This window comes from Mauremys mutica, chromosome 12 (genome assembly GCF_020497125.1).
Source record: "Mauremys mutica isolate MM-2020 ecotype Southern chromosome 12, ASM2049712v1, whole genome shotgun sequence".
NCBI classification, from domain to species: Eukaryota; Metazoa; Chordata; order Testudines; family Geoemydidae; genus Mauremys; species Mauremys mutica.
In genome coordinates, this window is record NC_059083.1 from 82,934,712 (window position 1) to 82,953,185 (window position 18,474).

General features: G+C 42.9%; 1 protein-coding gene across 1 annotated transcript in view; it reads right to left on the reverse strand.

Annotated features, from left to right (window-relative positions):
* Nucleotides 1-18,474, reverse strand: part of FASN (fatty acid synthase) — a 69,701-nt gene that overhangs the window by 36,276 nt on the left and 14,951 nt on the right. The window contains exons 7-15 of the mRNA XM_044981814.1: nt 18,176-18,291; nt 17,722-17,856; nt 13,908-14,367; nt 13,326-13,513; nt 12,862-13,051; nt 10,793-10,887; nt 10,223-10,357; nt 9,657-9,860; nt 155-270 (exon numbers count right to left, since the gene is read on the reverse strand). Coding sequence (XP_044837749.1) covers nt 155-270; nt 9,657-9,860; nt 10,223-10,357; nt 10,793-10,887; nt 12,862-13,051; nt 13,326-13,513; nt 13,908-14,367; nt 17,722-17,856; nt 18,176-18,291 — 1,639 coding nt within the window. The remainder of the gene's footprint in view (nt 1-154; nt 271-9,656; nt 9,861-10,222; nt 10,358-10,792; nt 10,888-12,861; nt 13,052-13,325; nt 13,514-13,907; nt 14,368-17,721; nt 17,857-18,175; nt 18,292-18,474) is intronic.

Consider the following 18,474-nt stretch of genomic DNA (forward strand, 5'->3'; position numbering starts at 1 on the left):
ACCGAGGGACATCTCTTCATAGCGACAACATGACTGTAGCAGAGACATATTCCCTAAATCCTTCTTCAGGGTAGCTAAGGGGCTGTCTCAATCCCTCTCAAAAGGTATATACCAAAGTATAGGACACAAAACACTGCTCTCAACAGCTCCTTACCCAGTTAGGTAGATCTTTCCAACATGTGTCAGGAAGAACTCCAGATTGTTTTTGTGCTCTCTCTTCATCAAAGGTAGTATGGTGCAGGTTGGTTTCAAACTTCTCCTCAGGATAGCCTGATCAAGCAAGATCATTGTCAGAGGAATTCATTCATTTCCTGGTTGTAGCAGTCCCCCTGCCCTACAGCTCTCTCTCTCTCTCTCTCTCTCTCTCTCTCTCTCTGGACCTTAGACTTCTTCTCTGGCTATGACATTAAGACTTTTGTTTGAAGTTCAAGTACATTTGTTTGGCATGGGGAAGGGGAGAGAAGAAAAGGAAGAGGACACGTTCCCTTGAGCAGGATCAAAAGCATAATAAGGAGAAAAAAATCTACCTAATAGCCCTAAAAAACAACCAACCAATCCCCACACCCCAACATACTAAAATCCCACAGAAACACACAATGAAAGCCAAGAAATGCAAAAGAGAAGGTGGTAACAAACAAGTGAAACAACCACATTTGCTTGGTCACGTTGGGCAACTCAGGCAGGCTGCAGGTGCAGTAGCACCCCAGCTTGAAGCAGTAATAACGACCAAATACATGATTTCTGATTTCAGCACCCCCACTATAAAAACTGTTCTACCACCCATGGCATAACCTGCATATTTTAATGAGATACATTTTACAGAAAAACAGTAATGTAAAGCTGCACACTGACCCAGGGGGGAAAAAAAAAAAAAAAAGAGGAGAAAGGGTAGTCAATGCAACTGAGTTAGTGTTGATGGTGCTATATGGTAGCTTTTGTATTGTCTCACTGGGTTCAACTGTAGAAGCTTAATGTTGCATTAACATTGTTGAGTTTAAGCCTCTCTTTCCCAGTGGCTGTATCATTAAAAACTCTTACCAAGCCTTCTGAACATCTGTATTACTTACATCTAATGGAATTAAAATCAAGATATTATTGTATACTATGTTAAAAATGCTACTACCCTTGTTGTTCCTTTTCCTTGTCAGCTTTACAATTACCACCTAACTTTTAGTCATATTATATCTTTAATTACAAAGAGTTATAACGGGTGGGCAGACTATGGCCTGTGGGCTGCATCCAGCCCACAGGCTGTTTTAAGCTGGCCCTTGAGCTCCCACTGGGGAGCAGGGTCTCGGGCTTGCCCCGCTCCAGCGCTGCGGCTGGGGAGCAGGGTTGGGGGCAGCTCCACATGGCTCTTGGAAGCTGTGGCATGGCCCCGCTCCAGCTCCTACACCCTCCAGTGGCCCCCTCTGGCGGTCCAATGGGAGCTGCAGGGGTGGTGCCTGGGGATGGCACAGCGTGCAGAGCCGCCTGGCCGTGACAGAGCGGGGCAAGCCCAGGTATGGATAGACATGCATGCTTCTGCTGTCACAGTTGAGCTTTAAACTACCATGCTGCACTCAGTGAATACACTGCTGCTCCATTGAGAGGCAGTACCTTTGTACCAGTAGCAGTAATTCCTCACCAGGAACCTGAGACACTTTGTGCTTTTGCTTTATTGAAGTGTGGGAAGTGGGCATTTCAAAAGATCAAAGGCTGTGAACCAGGCCTGAGGGTTGAGAATAGGGATTCTTCTCCCTAGAGAAGCTGTCCAGAATTTCATTTCCCTTAGGGATCTCCTATTTGTGGAGGCCCAAAATAAGACAAAACACTATTTCTTTTAGGAATAACTACCTTTTCTCCTGGTAAGGCTCTAGCACCACTTCTATGGCTCCCAATTCAATAGGGCCAAAAAAATCACTGCTCTCAACATTATCTCAGGAGAGGAATTCCAAAATGGGGAGCTTTTGAGCATAGCTAAAGGTACATCTGGCTACAATTTCCTTATAGGTTGCAGCTCTCAAAATTAAGGCCACTGAGGAATACATCTTTCTTCCCAGCATAACCAGTCATTGGATCCTTAATTCTCCAATGGTCACAGACACCTTCCTATCTTTAGACTATCCATGTGCAGTAAAAGCCACAAGAAGAAATGGTTACTTATTGCAACTGTGCTTCTTTGAGATTTGATGCAGTCATGTATGCCACTTAAGTTACTCACAAGCAGTATCCACCTCAAGAGGCAGAGCTCAGGGTCTCTGGATTGCAGGACTACCCTACCGAAACTAGCATCAGCCCTGGAAGATAGTGGATCAGAAGCTAAATATGAGTCAACAATCATTCCGGGATGTATTAGCAGGAGTACTGTAAGCAAGACACAAGAAGTAATTCTTCCCTTCTACTCCACGCTGATTAGGCCTCAACTGGAGTATTGTGTCCAGTTCTGGGTGCCACATTTCAGGAAAGATGCGGACAAACTGGAGAGAGACCAGAGAAGAGCAACAAAAATGATTAAAGGTCTAGAAAACATGGCCTATGAGGGAAGATTGAAAAAACTGGGTTTGTTTAGTCTGGAGAAGAGAAGACAGAGGGGACATGATAACAGTTTTCAAGTCCATAAAAGGTTGTTACAAGGAAGAAGGAGAAAAATTGCTTTTCTTAACCTCTGAGGATAGGACAAGAAGCAATGGGCTTAAATTGCAGCAAGGGTGGTTTAGGTTGGACATTAGGAAAAACTTCCTGTCAGAGTGGTTAAGGACTGGAATAAATTGCCTAGGGAGGTTGTGGAATCTCCATCATTGGAGATTTTTAAGAATCCATGCAAAGGCTTTCACCGTCTATAGAGGAAGAGGCCCTCTCTTTTTTGCTCTCACAGCTTGAAAAGGAAGCAGAAGACCATAGGTCAAAAGTCCCAAAATATTAAGTACTGAACTCTGAAAGGAAATCCAAAGGAACCTCTGAATATCCCGAGACGTTGCTATTCCTGAATTAGGGTTCTAAGCCATAACAGAGTGGGCTAGTTCCTGTTTCTCAGAATCAAGATGACCATAGCACCAGACTGTGCTGCAGGAACCATATTCTGGAGCAAATATTCATTCTTCCATTGTATATAAGGGATGAAGAGAGTCTAGAGAGACTCAAACCAGCACCTGGTAATCCAGGGGAGAGCAGCCCTTGGGATCCCAGGACAACAGTTCCAAAGAGAACCTCAGAAGGAAGAGACCCAAAAAAAGAAAAAGACCCTTTTTCTTTTCTGTTTCGTGGGACTTCCAAGAACCACTGGAACTATGAAAGGTGCCTTCCTCTGAGAGCTTATGTCCTCAGCTTCTGGAGGGAGGGTGGGGGCATTATGGACAAGAGAACAAATGCTTTTGAGTTGGAACTTCAGCACAGAGGTAAGCTCAGCAACCACAACTCACACCTGGGGAGATTTTTAGACAGAAAGTCTCCCTGTGTCATGCATTACCACAACCTGAGAGAAGAACACCTAGGATAAAGAAGAATTGAAGTGGGCAGATTTATCCCCTTTGTATTGAACACTGGCCTTCATGGCATGTGTGCCACCCTAACTGCCAGCTCTATACCTATATGGCTAGACAGCCACCTCCTAGGTCTGTCTGCAGAGGCCTATGAACCTGGAAGCAAGTTATAGTTAAGATCAAGTTGAGGCATCCATTGTCACACCTGAAAACAATTATGAGCCAAATCAGCTGTGAAGACTTACAATATTACCTTTTTCTGATTTAGAGTTGTTTAAGAATACTTTATTAGATGCTGTGACACAGGAGGACCAGGGAGCAGTGGGAGAGTGGTCGAGGGGAACTATATAAGCCCTAGGCTAATTAAGGCATGGTTCCCTGTAGACTAGGGAGGGTTGCTACAGGTTAATTGGAGCACCTGTAGTCATTTAAGGCCCTGTTAGCAACCTAATAAAACCCCCAGTTCAGAAAACTGGAGTAAGGCTTTACTGCATTAGGGTTAACACCTTTGGGATATACTGAATTAAAAATGCAACCATGTGTGTTGTGGTACTGTAAGTACTTCTATGGTACTTGGGATAGCTCAGTGGTTTGAGCATTGGCCTGCTAAACCCAGGGTTGTGAGTTCAATCCTTGAGAGGGCCACTTAGGGATCTGGGGCAAAAACTGGTCTTGCTAGTGAAGGTAGGGGGCTGGACTCGATGACCTTTCGAGGTCCCTTCCAGTTCTAGGAGATTGGTATAGCTCCAATTATTACCCTATGGTAGGAAATGCCAACTTCCTGGGGAAATATACACATACTAGTTCAAACTAGATTCTCCAGAGACCAATAAAGAGAAGTTTCAGAGTAGCAGCCGTGTTAGTCTGTATCCACAAAAAGAACAGGAGTACTTGCGGCACCTTAGAGACTAAGAATACTTACAAGGGGAGATAGATTCAATGTTTGTAATGGCTCAGCCATTCCCAGGCCTTATTTAAACCTAAGTTGATTGGATCTAGTTTGCATATCAATTCCAGCTCGTTGGAGTCTGTTTTTGAAGCATTTCTGTTGCAAAATTGCCACCCACAGGTCAGTCATTGAATGACCAGACAGGTTAAAGTGTTCTCCTACTGGTTTTTGAGTGTTATGATTCCTGATGTCAGACTTGTGTCCATTAATTCTTTTGCATAGAGACTGTCCAGTTTGGCCAATGTACATAGCAGAGGGGCATTACTGGTACATGATGGCATATATCACATTGGTAGATATATGCCAATACCAATGTGACAGACCTGCGGGTGGCAATTTTGCACAGAAAAGCTTCAAACAGACTCCAACGAGCTGGAATTGATATGCAAACTAGATCCAAGCAACTTAGGTTTAAATAAGGCCTGGGAATGGCTGAGCCATTACAAACATTGAATCTCTCCCCCCTTGTAAGTATTCTCACACTTCTTATCAAACTGTCTGTACTGGGCTATCTTGATTATCACTTCAAAAGTTTTTTTTTCCCCTTACCAACTCTGAGAGGCCAATTAAGTAAGACAACTCCCACCTTTTCATGCTCTCTGTATGTGTATGTATATCTCCTCAATATATGTTCCATTCCATGCATCCGAAGAAGTGGGCTGTAACCCACAAAAGCTTATGCTCAAATAAATGTTAGTCTCTAAGGTGCCACAACAAAGAGAAGACTTGAATAAGAGCCTGAGTTTTAAGCTGACACAGGGCCGCCTTCCTAATTTAAAAGATAGGACCCCTGGTCCTTGGAGGGCCCCAAGCCTTACAGGAGAGTTGGAAGGATGTGGCCTACTGAGGCCTCATAAGACTGAGTGCTTGTTCTGAGCTGCAGCTTTGATTAACTTGTAACCGCAAAGAAATCCCTAGGGTGGGATGATTCCTGCTAAGTTTATTAGCATATGTATACGTTGTTTTAGTCTTTTTAATATGGCTTCTCTTTAATACTTTTTTACCTCAAGACTAAAACAGGTTTGCTTAGAAAGAACTGTGTGGTAACTTGGATCTGAAGCAAATCACTCTAATCAGCCTGAAGAGAAAGCAAGCATGTGTGTTTGGGCAGACTGTGTCTTTGCTGGGAAATACATAATGAAGGCAGGAAACTGTGCAGCTTGGACATACTCCCTTCTGACCAGGGCGAAATGTAGTAGTCCTCCACCCAAAAGAGGAAACAGTTGGGGAGCTGGAAGCCTGAGAGTGGGTGACCTTGCTGGAGCACTGAGAGGAAATACAGGTGTAGTTGCTCTGAACTGTGCCAACTCTAAAAAGCCACAATCCCACAACTGAGGAAGAAGGCTGTGCTGGTTTAAAAAAAAAAAAAAAAAAAAAAGAAGAAGACTTGGTTTAGAGGGCAAGTGAAGGCAGCTACAAAAAAAACAAACAACAAATGTAAGAAAGTACTTCAGGACCAGACTTCAAAGAGAAACTGCTGAGCTTCAGTTCATCTGCAAATTTGACACCATCAGCTCAGGATTAAACAAAAAGACTGTGAATGGCTTGCCAACTACAGAACCAGTTTCTCCTCCCTCGGTTTTCACACCTCACCTGCTAGAACAGGGCCTCATCCTCCCTGATTGAACTAACCTCGTTATCTCTAGCTTGCTTCTTGCTTGCATATATATAAATATATATATATATATATACATACATACACACACACACACCTCTGCCCCTGGAAATTTCCACTACTTGCATCCGACGAAGTGGGTATTCACCCACGAAAGCTCATGCTCCAAAACGTCTGTTAGTCTATAAGGTGCCACAGGATTCTTTGCTGCTTTTACAAATGTAAGAAAGGGGAAGCTGATATTAATGAATATAAATAAGAAGATAAGAACTGTAGAAAATTGATAAGGAAAGCAGACAAACTGAGATGTCTGTGGCCAGCAGAGTTAAAGACAACAAGGAGGACTTCAAGTATATTAGGAACAAAAAGAATACTAACAACTGTATTGGTCTATTACTAGATGGAAAGGGTAGAATTATCAACAATAATGCAGAAAAGGCCAAAGTGTTCACTAAATATTTTTTCCATATTTGGGGTGGGTGGGGAGAGGAGAAGAAAAAACGCATAATCTGTGCAGTTTTTGATGTAGTCATATCATAACACAACACACTTTCCATTCCACTAATATCTCAGGAGGATGTTAAACAGCAGCTATTAAAGTCAGACATTTTAAAATCAGCAGGTCCAGATAACTTGCATCCAAGAGTTTTTAAAAGAGCTGGCTGAGGCTATCACTAGACTGTTAAATGTTTGTTTTTAATAAATCTTGGAACACTGGGGAAGTTCCAGAAGAAAGCGAATGTTGTGCCAATATTTCAAAAAGGGAAAACGCGATGACCTGGGTAATTAAAGGCAAGATTGACACTGACCCTGCATAAGATAAAGGAGACTAATGAGATAATGGAGAGTAATATAATTAATGCCATTCAACATGGGTTTATGGAAAATAGATCCTGACAAACTTGATTCCTTTTTTTTTTTTTTTTTTTTTTTGAAAAAAAGGAGGAGATTACAAGTTTGGTTGATAGAAGTAATAGTGCTTGTGCAATACACATAGACTTCTGTAGGGGCATTTGACTTGGTACCACATGGCTCTGATTAGGAAACTAGAAAGATAGAAAATTAACCATGGAATAAATTTAGTAGATTAAAAGCTTGTTAGGTCTCAAAATGTAATTGTAACCAGGGAATCATCATCATCATCTACTGGGTGTATTTCTAGTGGGTTCCTGCAGGGATTGGTTCTTTGCCCTTCACTATTTAACATTTTTAATGACCTAGGGGGAAAAAGCCCACCAATAAAGTTTGCAGATGACACAAAAATTGGGGTAGTGATTGCTTGGTAAGCTGAGCAAAAGCAAACAATGTGTGTTTTACATGGCTGAATACAGACCACACTTACAAGATGGGGGATTCTATCTGGGGAAGGAGTGACTCCAGATTGGAGATCTTGGTGAATAAACAACTGAACATGGTTTTCCCAGTGCAACGCTGGGTTAAAAGAGCTAATGCAATCATTGGATGGATAAATGAATCTTGAGTAGGAGTACAGAGGTTGTTTTACCTCTGTATTTGGCAATGGTGTGACTACTGCTGGAATACTGTGTCCAGTTCTGGTGCCCACAATTCAAGAAGGATGTTTAACTTGGGGAGGGTTCAGAGAACAGCCACAAGAATAATTAGAGGATTAGAAAACATGCCTTATAGTTAGACTCAGGGAGCACCATTTACTTAGCTGAACAAAGACGGTTAAGGGATGACTTGATTAGTCTACAAGAACCTATATGGGGAACATATATTACTCTTCAGTCGAGCAGAGACAGCTATAACACAATCCAGTGGCTGAATTTGTCTAGACTGAACTTCCAAACTGGAAATAAGTGTAAATTCTTAACATTGAGATTAATTAACCATTGAGACAATTTACCAAGGGTCATGGTGGCTTCTCCATCACTGACAACTTTTCAAATCAAGATAGGATGTTTTTGGGAAGTTCTACAGCCTGTGTGAAACAGGTAGTTAGACTAAATTCCTCTAACCTTGGAATTTGAGTCACCCAATGCTTTCAACTTTCTGAAATATTTCATTTTAGTTTAAAATTCTCTGCATCTGGGCTGAGCACTCAGGCAATAACTTTTAGAAAGCTGAAGTAAGTTTTGCCCATTTTTGAGTGATGTAGGGTGAAGTAGTAGATATATTTTTGTACACTCCTAACAAAAAAGTGTCTGTATTTTCAAGATACAACTTTCTACTTGACTAGTCTTTAGAGTCCTTGTCTCTGTCAATTTGCCATTTGTCTTACTCCTGCAAAAAAAACCTCCTTGATTTCAACAGCATTACCTGCAAGGAGTAAGGTGAACAAGATCTGACCTCAGAATAATGAAACTCAACTTCATAGGAACATAAGACAATGCAAACTCATAATATCAATGTTAGCTGAAATGCAGCATGGGAACCACAAGGCATAGAGTGGCTGTATGGCCTCAGACAAACCATTTGGGCTATGTCTGTTAGTCTATAAGGTGCCACAGAACTCTTTGCTGCTTTTACATTTAGACTAAAATTTCCAGGAAAATCCACCAATTTTTAAAGGTGTCTAACCTGACACCTAGGGATTTTTCACAAGTTGTGAGCATCCATAACTTCACCTGAAGTCAGAGCTATGAATACACAGCACCTTTGACGTGAGTATGGAGGAAATGAGAGCTGAGAGGTCTCAAGTGAGAGTTACCCCAAAATTGATGTCCTCAAAATTAGTGGACACTTTTGAAAGTGTGAGCCTTCTCCTTAGTGTCTCAGCTCCCAACCCCTATCCTCCCATAAAAAAAGTACTTACCTTCCTTGCTCTCAAAAGCGATGCGAGGATTAGTTAGCTAACATTTGTACAGTATCTGGAAGATGCAACACCACATAAGCACTATATTATTCTTAGTAACATAGGTGTGGTATTGCATTGCTATCATTACACTGTGTATTTTAGTTGTGTTTTTTTTTTTTTTTTTAAACTATGCAGCTGTGAATGTGAGCAATGAAATTAGAAGGATTAGTGTTGAATTATCTTGGTAGTTTTGTTTTTAAATACTCTTTCTAAAATAAAAAGCCCAAGGTAAATTAGAGCACAGCATAGAGCAGATTCAGAGATAGGTGGGTGAAGTGATTCAAGATCCAGGAAGAATTCCTCTATTTAGATACTTGTATGGCCCTCATCACCATGGTATCCAAATAGCTATCAAGTGCTCTTGCACAAAAGAGGGACACTGTCTAATCTCCAGTATTGCTTCTTCCTGTACCACTGCAAGCCTCCCATTCAAGTACTGGCCCAGCCTGATGCTGTTTAGCTTAATAAGATCTGACAAGATTACAACCCAAGGTAGTAAGACTTCAGGCTCTCTTCCCTACTGCTTACTTCCCACACACATTGTTAGATCATCCAAGAAGCTCCTGGTTTCTCCTACTCGTTCACCAGTTCAGGCAGTTGACTGTGCATGCCTGTGTCCTCCCCTCCAAGCAATATGCAAAGGCAAGTATTTGGATGACTTGACTGTGTGGGTGGGGATGTGGTGTGGAATATGTTGGGACATGTTGATTTTTAATGCGAAATCAGGGAGACTAGAATGGCTGGGCAAGGTGTTCTCAGTTTTTCTAGCACTAAGATATTCCCTGATTCTTTGAACCTTCCCAAGTGCAATACCTGTAAGAGGGCATGTGGGGCAATCTCCACCACAACAGCATTGTCTGGAACATGCCTCAGACCTTCCTGGAACAGCACTGGGCTCACCAGGTTGTTCACATGGTACTCGGCAGAGGAATTCTGAGCCAGCTCACTCTGCCACTGAGATTCGGGGATGGAGGTGCTGATCCAACGGGCTGAACGAGGCTTTGCATTTGGAATTACCTACAATAGAACAACAACAAAATATAGATGTCAAAGGGCATGAAAGGACAAGATACCACCACTCCCCCCTCTTCCCCCCCCTCCCCCCAAAAAATTAAACTAAAAAAGCCAAGCCCCAGAGGTTTGTATGAGCCACTTTTCTCAGCTTGTGAGCTCAGGCTTCCTCTTGCTGGATGTCCAAGGGCTTCCAACTGCCTGTTCCACAGAAAGCCAGCAACTGTTACTGCATGCAGCCCAACCTCTAACTCCTGCACATAATGAGGATCTCCTTTAAGCCCCTCTCTCCCCCAGCATGTAGGATGCTAGTCACGGCTCCCTTTATCCACAAGTCCCCAGCATAAGCCATCACTCAGCGACATTACCTTCTGCAGGGCACTAAGTAGGACTGGTGCAATAGATGCCATGTAATATGAATGAAAGGCAACCCCAGCGCTGCGCACCTCCTTTGCAAACACTCCTTCCTTTTTCAGTTTGGCTACAAACTTGTTCACAGCATCCTAGGAAATGGGATAGAATTGAGCAAGAATTATTATTTCATGGAGTTTGGGCATCCAGCTTTCCTCTGCCATTAGCCATTTGATGAGGCCCTGTGCTCCCATGAAGAGGCATCACTGCACTCCCCTCATATTCCTCATGTGAAGGTGATGCAACATCCCTATGAATATAACACTACTGAAATACGGATCACATGTTGCTTCTTGCAGACTAGGAACGAAGACAACTGATTCCCATCAAGTGGCACTTAAGTGTTTAAATTAAGATGCAAGAGGTAAGTTCCCTCCCACTACTTTAGTTTAACCTGACTGCCCTTCTTTCACTCCTGGGGCACATGGTGTAATTCCAATAATGGAAGACACACCAGATGGAGCCCCAGTTTGCAGCCTTGGAAGGCAAGGTCTCTTATGAAGGCTGATTTCCATATGTTTGCTCACCTGAGGCCCTGAAACAGTGACAGTGTCTTCAGAGTTGTGACAGGCAGGTACCACGCCAGGAGGACAACGACGCTTACATTCCTCCCATGTCAGACCTGCAGAGGAAAAATCCTCAAGATGATGCAAAATGTTCCCAGGAAACGTTATGCAGCAGCTTATGTAGCTAGGTTAAGCCTGGAACTTCTGATGGTAGGGATTCTAGCAGCTGATACCCTGCTGGATTCAAGATTTTGAGGGATGGAGAATCCTACAGTCTTGTCAGGACCAATTTTAGGCTTTTATAATGCTCACCATCACTGAAGTATCTGTGCCCATGGGAGGTGGCAGAACTGACTTCTATGAAGAAATCAAACTCCATTATATCCCTCTCCATGAAGAATCAAGTCAGACAGCACTCTGTATTGCTTATGTAAAACCCACTAGATTCCACCAGCTATATGCTTTGAGATTACAGACAGAGGGATCAAAATTTCATCCCCATGATAGGGAAATGACAGTTCTAATATGTACTTTTCATGTAAACATCAGGATTTAGACACACAAACTTACACTATTTGAAAAACCTATTAAAAAGAAAATCTCCTTCTAACAGTTTACCTTGTCCTTAGCAAGGAATGCCATTCTTAAATCTGGAGAGAATGGTCAAATTCTGCACTTGTTTACGGTCTTTGTGAAATTAGGGTATCACCGTTGAAATCGAAAGTTACTATGGATTTAAGCTAGTCTCGTGAGAGTAGAATTTGGCCTGGATCTATCACATGGGTAAGAGGCAATGGACAAAACATGAGCTCAAATTCTGGTTATGAAAGATGTGACCTATTATATGCAGTGACTACCAGAAATTATCAGTGATAAGTAAATGACTTATGTACTCACTAGCAAGGTAAAGACAATGTTCAATTAGTTGGTTCCCAGTGGAAATATCATAGTAAGTGAAACACTAGAATTATGCCTGTAGCAAGTGATTTATAAATGCTTCAGCCCCCAACACAGCTGCCCTAATCTGTAACTTTTGGCTCCTTTCTAACTTGAACATTCACGGTTATCAAATAAGGGGGTCATGAAAGAACAAAAGCTTTACTTGTGACCAATAGAGAAGTTGCCAGACCAGATCAGGGTCTATGTAGTCCAGTATCAAGTCTGATAGTGGCCTGAGGACTGGCCAGTTATGGAACAACATGCCTATAGAGGAAGTTTCTTCCTAGCCCCCACCCAAAATCAGTTAAGGTTGGCTTATGCCCTGGAATAGGTAAGATATTTATCCCATAGGATAAAATTTTTAACTCATTATCCAGATTTTTAAAAAAGGGTTTATTTTTTTTTAAATCCTACTAAATTCTTGGCCTCCATGAGGTCTTGTGGTAGTAAGTTCCACAGGCCAATTATGTGTTGTGTCAATGTATTTATTTTTATTGTTTTAAATTTGTTACCTTTTGATTTCATAGAATGTCTTCTTGTACTTGTATTATGTGAAACTGAGGGCCCAATTTACCTTCTATAGGAGATCTGTTTTGGTTCTTGAAACGTAACAAAAAAGCCACCTGTCCATTTTTTTGCATCTTCTCTAAAGTAAAGTAGATTGTCTTAACCTTTTCACTCCATCATACCAAAACATTCCACAAACCAATTCTTCCCGGCTTCTAATCATTTATCATCCAACTCTGAACCCTCTCTACTTCTGCTCTTGAGAGAGGGTGACAAGAACCAGAGAATATTGCGGGTGAAGGGTTACCAGTGATTTGTATTATAGTACTTCTGGTATTTTCTAGCCTTTTTGTTCGTTAGTTTTTAATTCTCCCTTGACGTGTAACCAGAAAGATGAACAAGTTGTCAAATTATGACCTGTAAGAGTTTAGATGTATTGGTGATTTTTTTTGAAAATTGAAGAACTTTAAACAAAAATGTCTCTCTCCACTCACTTTCCCCACTACCATGTCAGATAGCCCAAGTTTACTGCCTCTCATGGAATCTGTTTATTACAATTAACAAAAGACAGGAGAGAGCGCACATGTGCCCATGCACCCATAGGGATATTATCCACCTAGGAAAGGATATACTCCTATACCTACCAACAGCAGCCATTCCTCCGGGGGGTAGTTTGGCTTCTTTGATGCACCGCCCCCTCCAGTAGGCAGCAAGAATGGCCTCTTCATGACTTAAGGAGTTATCTGCATAGCCACAGGCCAGTTCTCCTACTGAGTGACCAACAATTCCATCAGGCTGCAGATCCATGGCCTTCAGAATGTCGATCTGTGCAATCTGAGGAAAAACAGTTTTTACCAATGTCACATCAGATGCCATACCTCTGCCACTGTGTGCTCAGTCCTAAGACTGTCTGTGTAAGCACAGCACATACACACAATTCCTAACAATGCCAAAGGCACACTCAAACCTGGCTTCCACATCAGGTGTGCTCCTTAGCAGCTTACACAAGACTATTAGAAGGATCATGAGCTGAATGACAGGCAATATTAGTGACCAAGCAGATACACTTGGAACAAAACTGGGAAAGGGCCTCAGCTTTCACCCTTACCTGAATAGCAGCAAGGCCAACAAATGCATGGACAGCATCTTCAAACGTGTTCTCATCTGCATTCAGGAGAAGGTCAGATACCTTCAGTCCCGTGTCCTTCAGAGCCTCATCGGAGCGTAAGATGGACTGTTGGAACAGCTCAAGCTTCATCAGGCTAAGGCCCATCCCCTTCCACTGTGTTCCCATGCCTGTGAGATGAGAGGAGACTATGAGCTTTGCTCATGGGGGAGGGAGAGCTGAGCATTTGCTCTAGCAATGGGAAGATGTAAGAAGAATTCAGTCTAGGAGAACATATTGCAGACCTCAAATCCCCACAGTGAACATGATATCCTAGGAGACTGAAAAACAGTGTTTGTTACCAGGAGAAGGGAAATTGTATTAGATGGAGGATTATCTGCAGATAGTCCACATCATCAATGCAGTAAACAGGAGATCCTGAAAAAAAAAAACCCAACTCTTAAATAGCGCACATACCACAAAACTAAGCAGAACAAGGAACGGAGCACAGAATCAACAAACAGTCTCAAGCTTCCAAAGATACAAAACAGATTGTTAGTCTGATCTCCCTTAAGGTGGAATTACCTGAGCAGATATACCAGAGTGGCCTCCCAGATGTTTGAGTCTGCTGAACCTCCTTTATGTCACTCTGACTGCCAATTAAGGTGTAGCCCCTGTAGGGCATGGATGAAATAGGGATTCCAGAGATATCATTGAGCAGGCTCACAAATGAGCTGTACTCCGTCAGTCTTCTGCTTTGCTCTATTAGCATTTCCACTGCTTCCTGTGTCCTGCCACAAACTTGGACCAGTCGTGGCAAACTGTGCGTCTCCAGAGGGTAGAATTTCTTCTTATTTGGTCTCAGAATGACATGGACATTAGAACCTCCAAAGCCAAAAGAATTGATACTGACAAGGCCACCTTTTACTGGGGTTGGTTTAGCAACCACCTGGACACGACCATCTTGTAAGGCTGGAATTTCTGGATTTGGGGTGTTGTAATGAATGTTTGGAGCCCACAGCCCATGTTCCAGAGAGAGAATCACCTGGAGAGAGAGAGAGAGCAGAACAGAACAATTATGGCTTAGATTTTGTTTTTTTGTTTTTAACAGACACCTTGTTAGTTTTGTTCTACAAACAGTTTAGCATTTGCACTTAAACGGCTCCTTCTGTCACTATATTGGATTTTAAAACACTTCACAAAAGGTAAATAAGTATTATTGTCCCCAGGTTACAGATGGTGAAACTAAGGCACAGAGGGTCTAAGTAGCTTAGCTAAATCAAGGCCACCCAGGAAGTCACTAGCAGAGTTAGTCTGAGAATTCTGAAGTCATAGCTCTGTCCACACTCGACCCAGTAGACTGCACTGTCTTACTTGACACCGAATATCATCCCCCGTTCTCCCCCATCTCTCCACAAAATCTGCACTGCCCAGCTCATTTTTTTCCTTCCTCCCATGGTGTCTCTCCACCCTCTTCTTTACCATCACCAAATCTCCCATTTCTACCTTTTTTCTGGTGTCTGAGAAAGCTATTCCCAGACTGACAGATCTAGCTAAAGGAGTCTCAGTCCTGCTCTGCACGTTTTTCCAATCTAGGTACAGGGCCAGGATGAAAGAAAAGTTATGAAGTAATCTACCTGTTTCAAACAGACTGAAAGCAAAAACGACTCCCACCTCATGGTTATGTATGCACTCAACCCAAGACGGAGCCTCTGGGGAAGCAACAGCTATTGAGGCTGTGCACATATTCCCCTGTGGCACAGGCAGTTCAGGCCAGAAATTATACAAGCAGCTGCAGCCTCAAAAACCACATCAGTTATTGGTATTACTGCAGTGTCCTCAGGCCCCAACCAACATTCCCCCTGCTGTTCAGAAACAACCCCCAAGGCAGGTGGCTCTGATGAGAGACAGTCAGTGATTATGGGATTATTCTCCTGAATTGGGTATCAGACCTGGAAGCCAAGTCAAGAAAGCAAGACTGCAAAGCCTTCTGGGTTCCACCCCAGGTAACAGCCCCATAAGCCTCACTGATGGAAACATTCCCTGTACAAGCTGAGAAGGCTGCTGTGGATCTGGTCTAGTGTTTTATCCCAGATGCCTATATACCTGCAAGGCCATACTCAAACATATTTGAAGCATTTAGAAAGGCTTAGAGTGTGCACCCACTAGGCTCCCCCAGAGATAAACTATCTAAGTGGGGTTTTGTCTTTCCTGGATAGCAGTTAGTTAAACACTCTGGTAACTGAACTACTCAGCCTAGATTCTGCTGCCACAGGAGGTGGTTTAGTGAAGACTGACATGCTGAACTGGGTAAGATGGAATTTGAAGCCATTTAGTTAAGAATATAGACCATGAGCATAGAACTACTTTATCCATGTGGGCACAGTGAAAGCAGTGGTTTAGAAGTAAGATATTGTGGCTTTTATCTCTGACTTTTCACCACTAGGAAAGCAGTGCTGATGGCCAAATGATGTTTCTATTTCAACTGAACCTTTGGGAGATGCTTGCTACCAACTTAATGAGCACTAGATTCAGCTCCCTAGAAGAGGGAGCTCATGGGGCTGGGGGAGGGGAGGTTGCTAGGAATAATCCCTTACAAAGGGTTTTTACTGGATGGGAAGGGTGCTGGGGACGGCATGGAGTAGAATTACTTACAAATATCTATGTCCTATTTTATTTGTCAGATGTAATTCTCCTGGAAGAGGTGGGTGGTCAGTACAGCTCATCCACATAAAGAAATGTGAATGGGTCATTCCCATGGGATGTTCCTTCCAATTGTTCACTATAGCCACATGTTGCATCTTTAATTAGATTGCAAGATCTTGGGGGTAGGGACTGTCTCTGTGTCTAGCACAACGAAGCCCTGATCCTGACTGCAGCCTCTGGGTTCTACCACAGAACTAATATTAACCAACAATATTCCCACTAAGCACAAGCTGCAAAAGGGTAGTGGTGGCAGAAATCCCTACCAGCAGGATACAGACCTACCTGCTGGCCTAAATACTGAAGGTCTGGTCAGTATGGGAGGTTCTCACATCAGAGAATCCTTGGAGTACACCTTGAGCTCCATTACAGAGACAGTGGGCCCAGCACTAAGGGCTCTTGATCAGAGCTGTCAGCTCTGATCGACATCAGTGGGGAGCCCGGGGGAGCCCACCTCAGTCCCACAGGAGAAATCCAAAGACTTCTATGGAGTCACTGTCAGAGACTGAATGGCATCATGCAATGGAACTGACACAGAGCCTGCGACAGATAGTGCACTTGGCACAGAGACCCTTACAAGGAAGTCAGGGCTCTCAGACCAACACCAAGTCCACATTCTGCTCCACCTCACCAAGAAGTATCTTGGTGTGCCAGGAGTTCAAAAATCCACTCTGGTAAAACAGAGACCATAGCATAACCAGGATATCATCCAAGCTATTTGCAGGCCTTCAGTACAATGTAGCAGGGACAGGGTCCCATGTTTTCCATGATTCTGTGGACACTTCATTTACTGCAGAATTCACCCAATGCCTCAGAATAGAGCTCAAAAATGCAAGTTTTCATCTAGAAGACAAGACTGCGGTTCCTAGATATTATGGCAACAAAGAAAATCCTCCCAGCATAACCTGAACATAACCACCACAATATTTGCCTTACAGTTATTGTTTCAGGCTGAGAAACTGTGCTGCTGGCCATGTTAAATTGTCATCACTAGGCTTCAAGTCTAACCATCAACACTGTTAGCTAGCACACTGCTGAGCAGTTTAGCAGACATTCATCCACCAGTGTTGGCTACAGTAGCAGATAATGGAGCAGGTGTGGGCCAGCTGCTTGCTCTGAGCCAACTCGGAGTTCAAACCTGTGTCTGCTCTCCCACCACCCCTCACTTGAAATTGTCTCAACCCTTGCCCACAAATGTTATGGGAGCAGAGGGAAAAGATGCATCCCCTACCCAATACAAAAACCTCCAGCCACTTCTTGAACACCAACAACCCAAGCTGCCTCCCATCCTTCCTAGGTGTCAAGTGCCCCAAACTCACCCTCATCAAGTTATGCCACAGCTTTTCATAGTGATACATAAAATAATTGAATATCAAAAATCACCAAGAAATACAGTAATGACAATTAGCCATTTAATAAAGAACCCTCTGTTCTCAATGTTATCTCCAGACTTTAGGATTAGAGAGAGACAGAGACCCGAATGTCTAGTCCATGAATTTACATCCTGCTTGTTGCAGAGCATTTGGAGCCTTTATGAATACTTTCAAATGAGGCAAGAAGCAATAGCAGAATGGGCTGCCTGGTTAATGAGACAACCTCCTAGGTCCCCCTCTCATCACCAGAGCTAAATTCCACAATGGGTCAGTGCATAAATCACTATATCTATAGATAAATTATTTCTCAACTATGACATTACCTTGGCTAATGCAGCAAGCCCAGAGGCAGGTTCTGGGTGACCCATGTTTGACTTGGTTGAGCCGATCAACAATGGCTCTCGCTCTAATTGACAGAAAATATTTGCAATGCCATTCACTTCCTGAGGATCCCCAACCTAACAGAAAAAGAAATTAAGTCAGAATTATGCTTTATACTAAGCATGCACAACATCTAGTAGTTGGCAGAAGAGCCCCTATCCCAAAGTCTCTAGCTTTAAAACAAGCAAACAAAAAAAAACCAAACAAAAAACCACACACCAAGAATTGTGAAGGTAATAGCTAGAAATGGGAAATCTAGTTCCTTCCAGTTAAATGGGAAAGAATTGGTGGGGGAGGTGGGGGGGGATTGAAAGGCGAGAAAAGGAAAGATGCTAAAATGGAGGGAAAGAGGAAGAGCCACAGGGAGCTAAGAGACAATGGTGAAATTATGCTAACCTTGGTGCCTGTACCATGAGCTTCTACATACTCCACTTCTTCAGGCTGGATCCCAGATTCTTTGTATAGAGAGCTGACCAAAGCCTGCTGCATCTCCCCAGAGGGAAATGTCACACCTGGAACAAGAATCATTATCAATTATCCATTCCCATCCGGGAGCAAAGTTTCAGCAATCTGTTCACTAATTAGGATTACTAGGTTTCTGAGGAAGAGCCAAATATATGTTCAGGGTTTATGCTCACGTTTCCAGCACTAAAACTGCAACAAGAAGTCAATCCCTCAGTAAGAGGAAGGGGAAA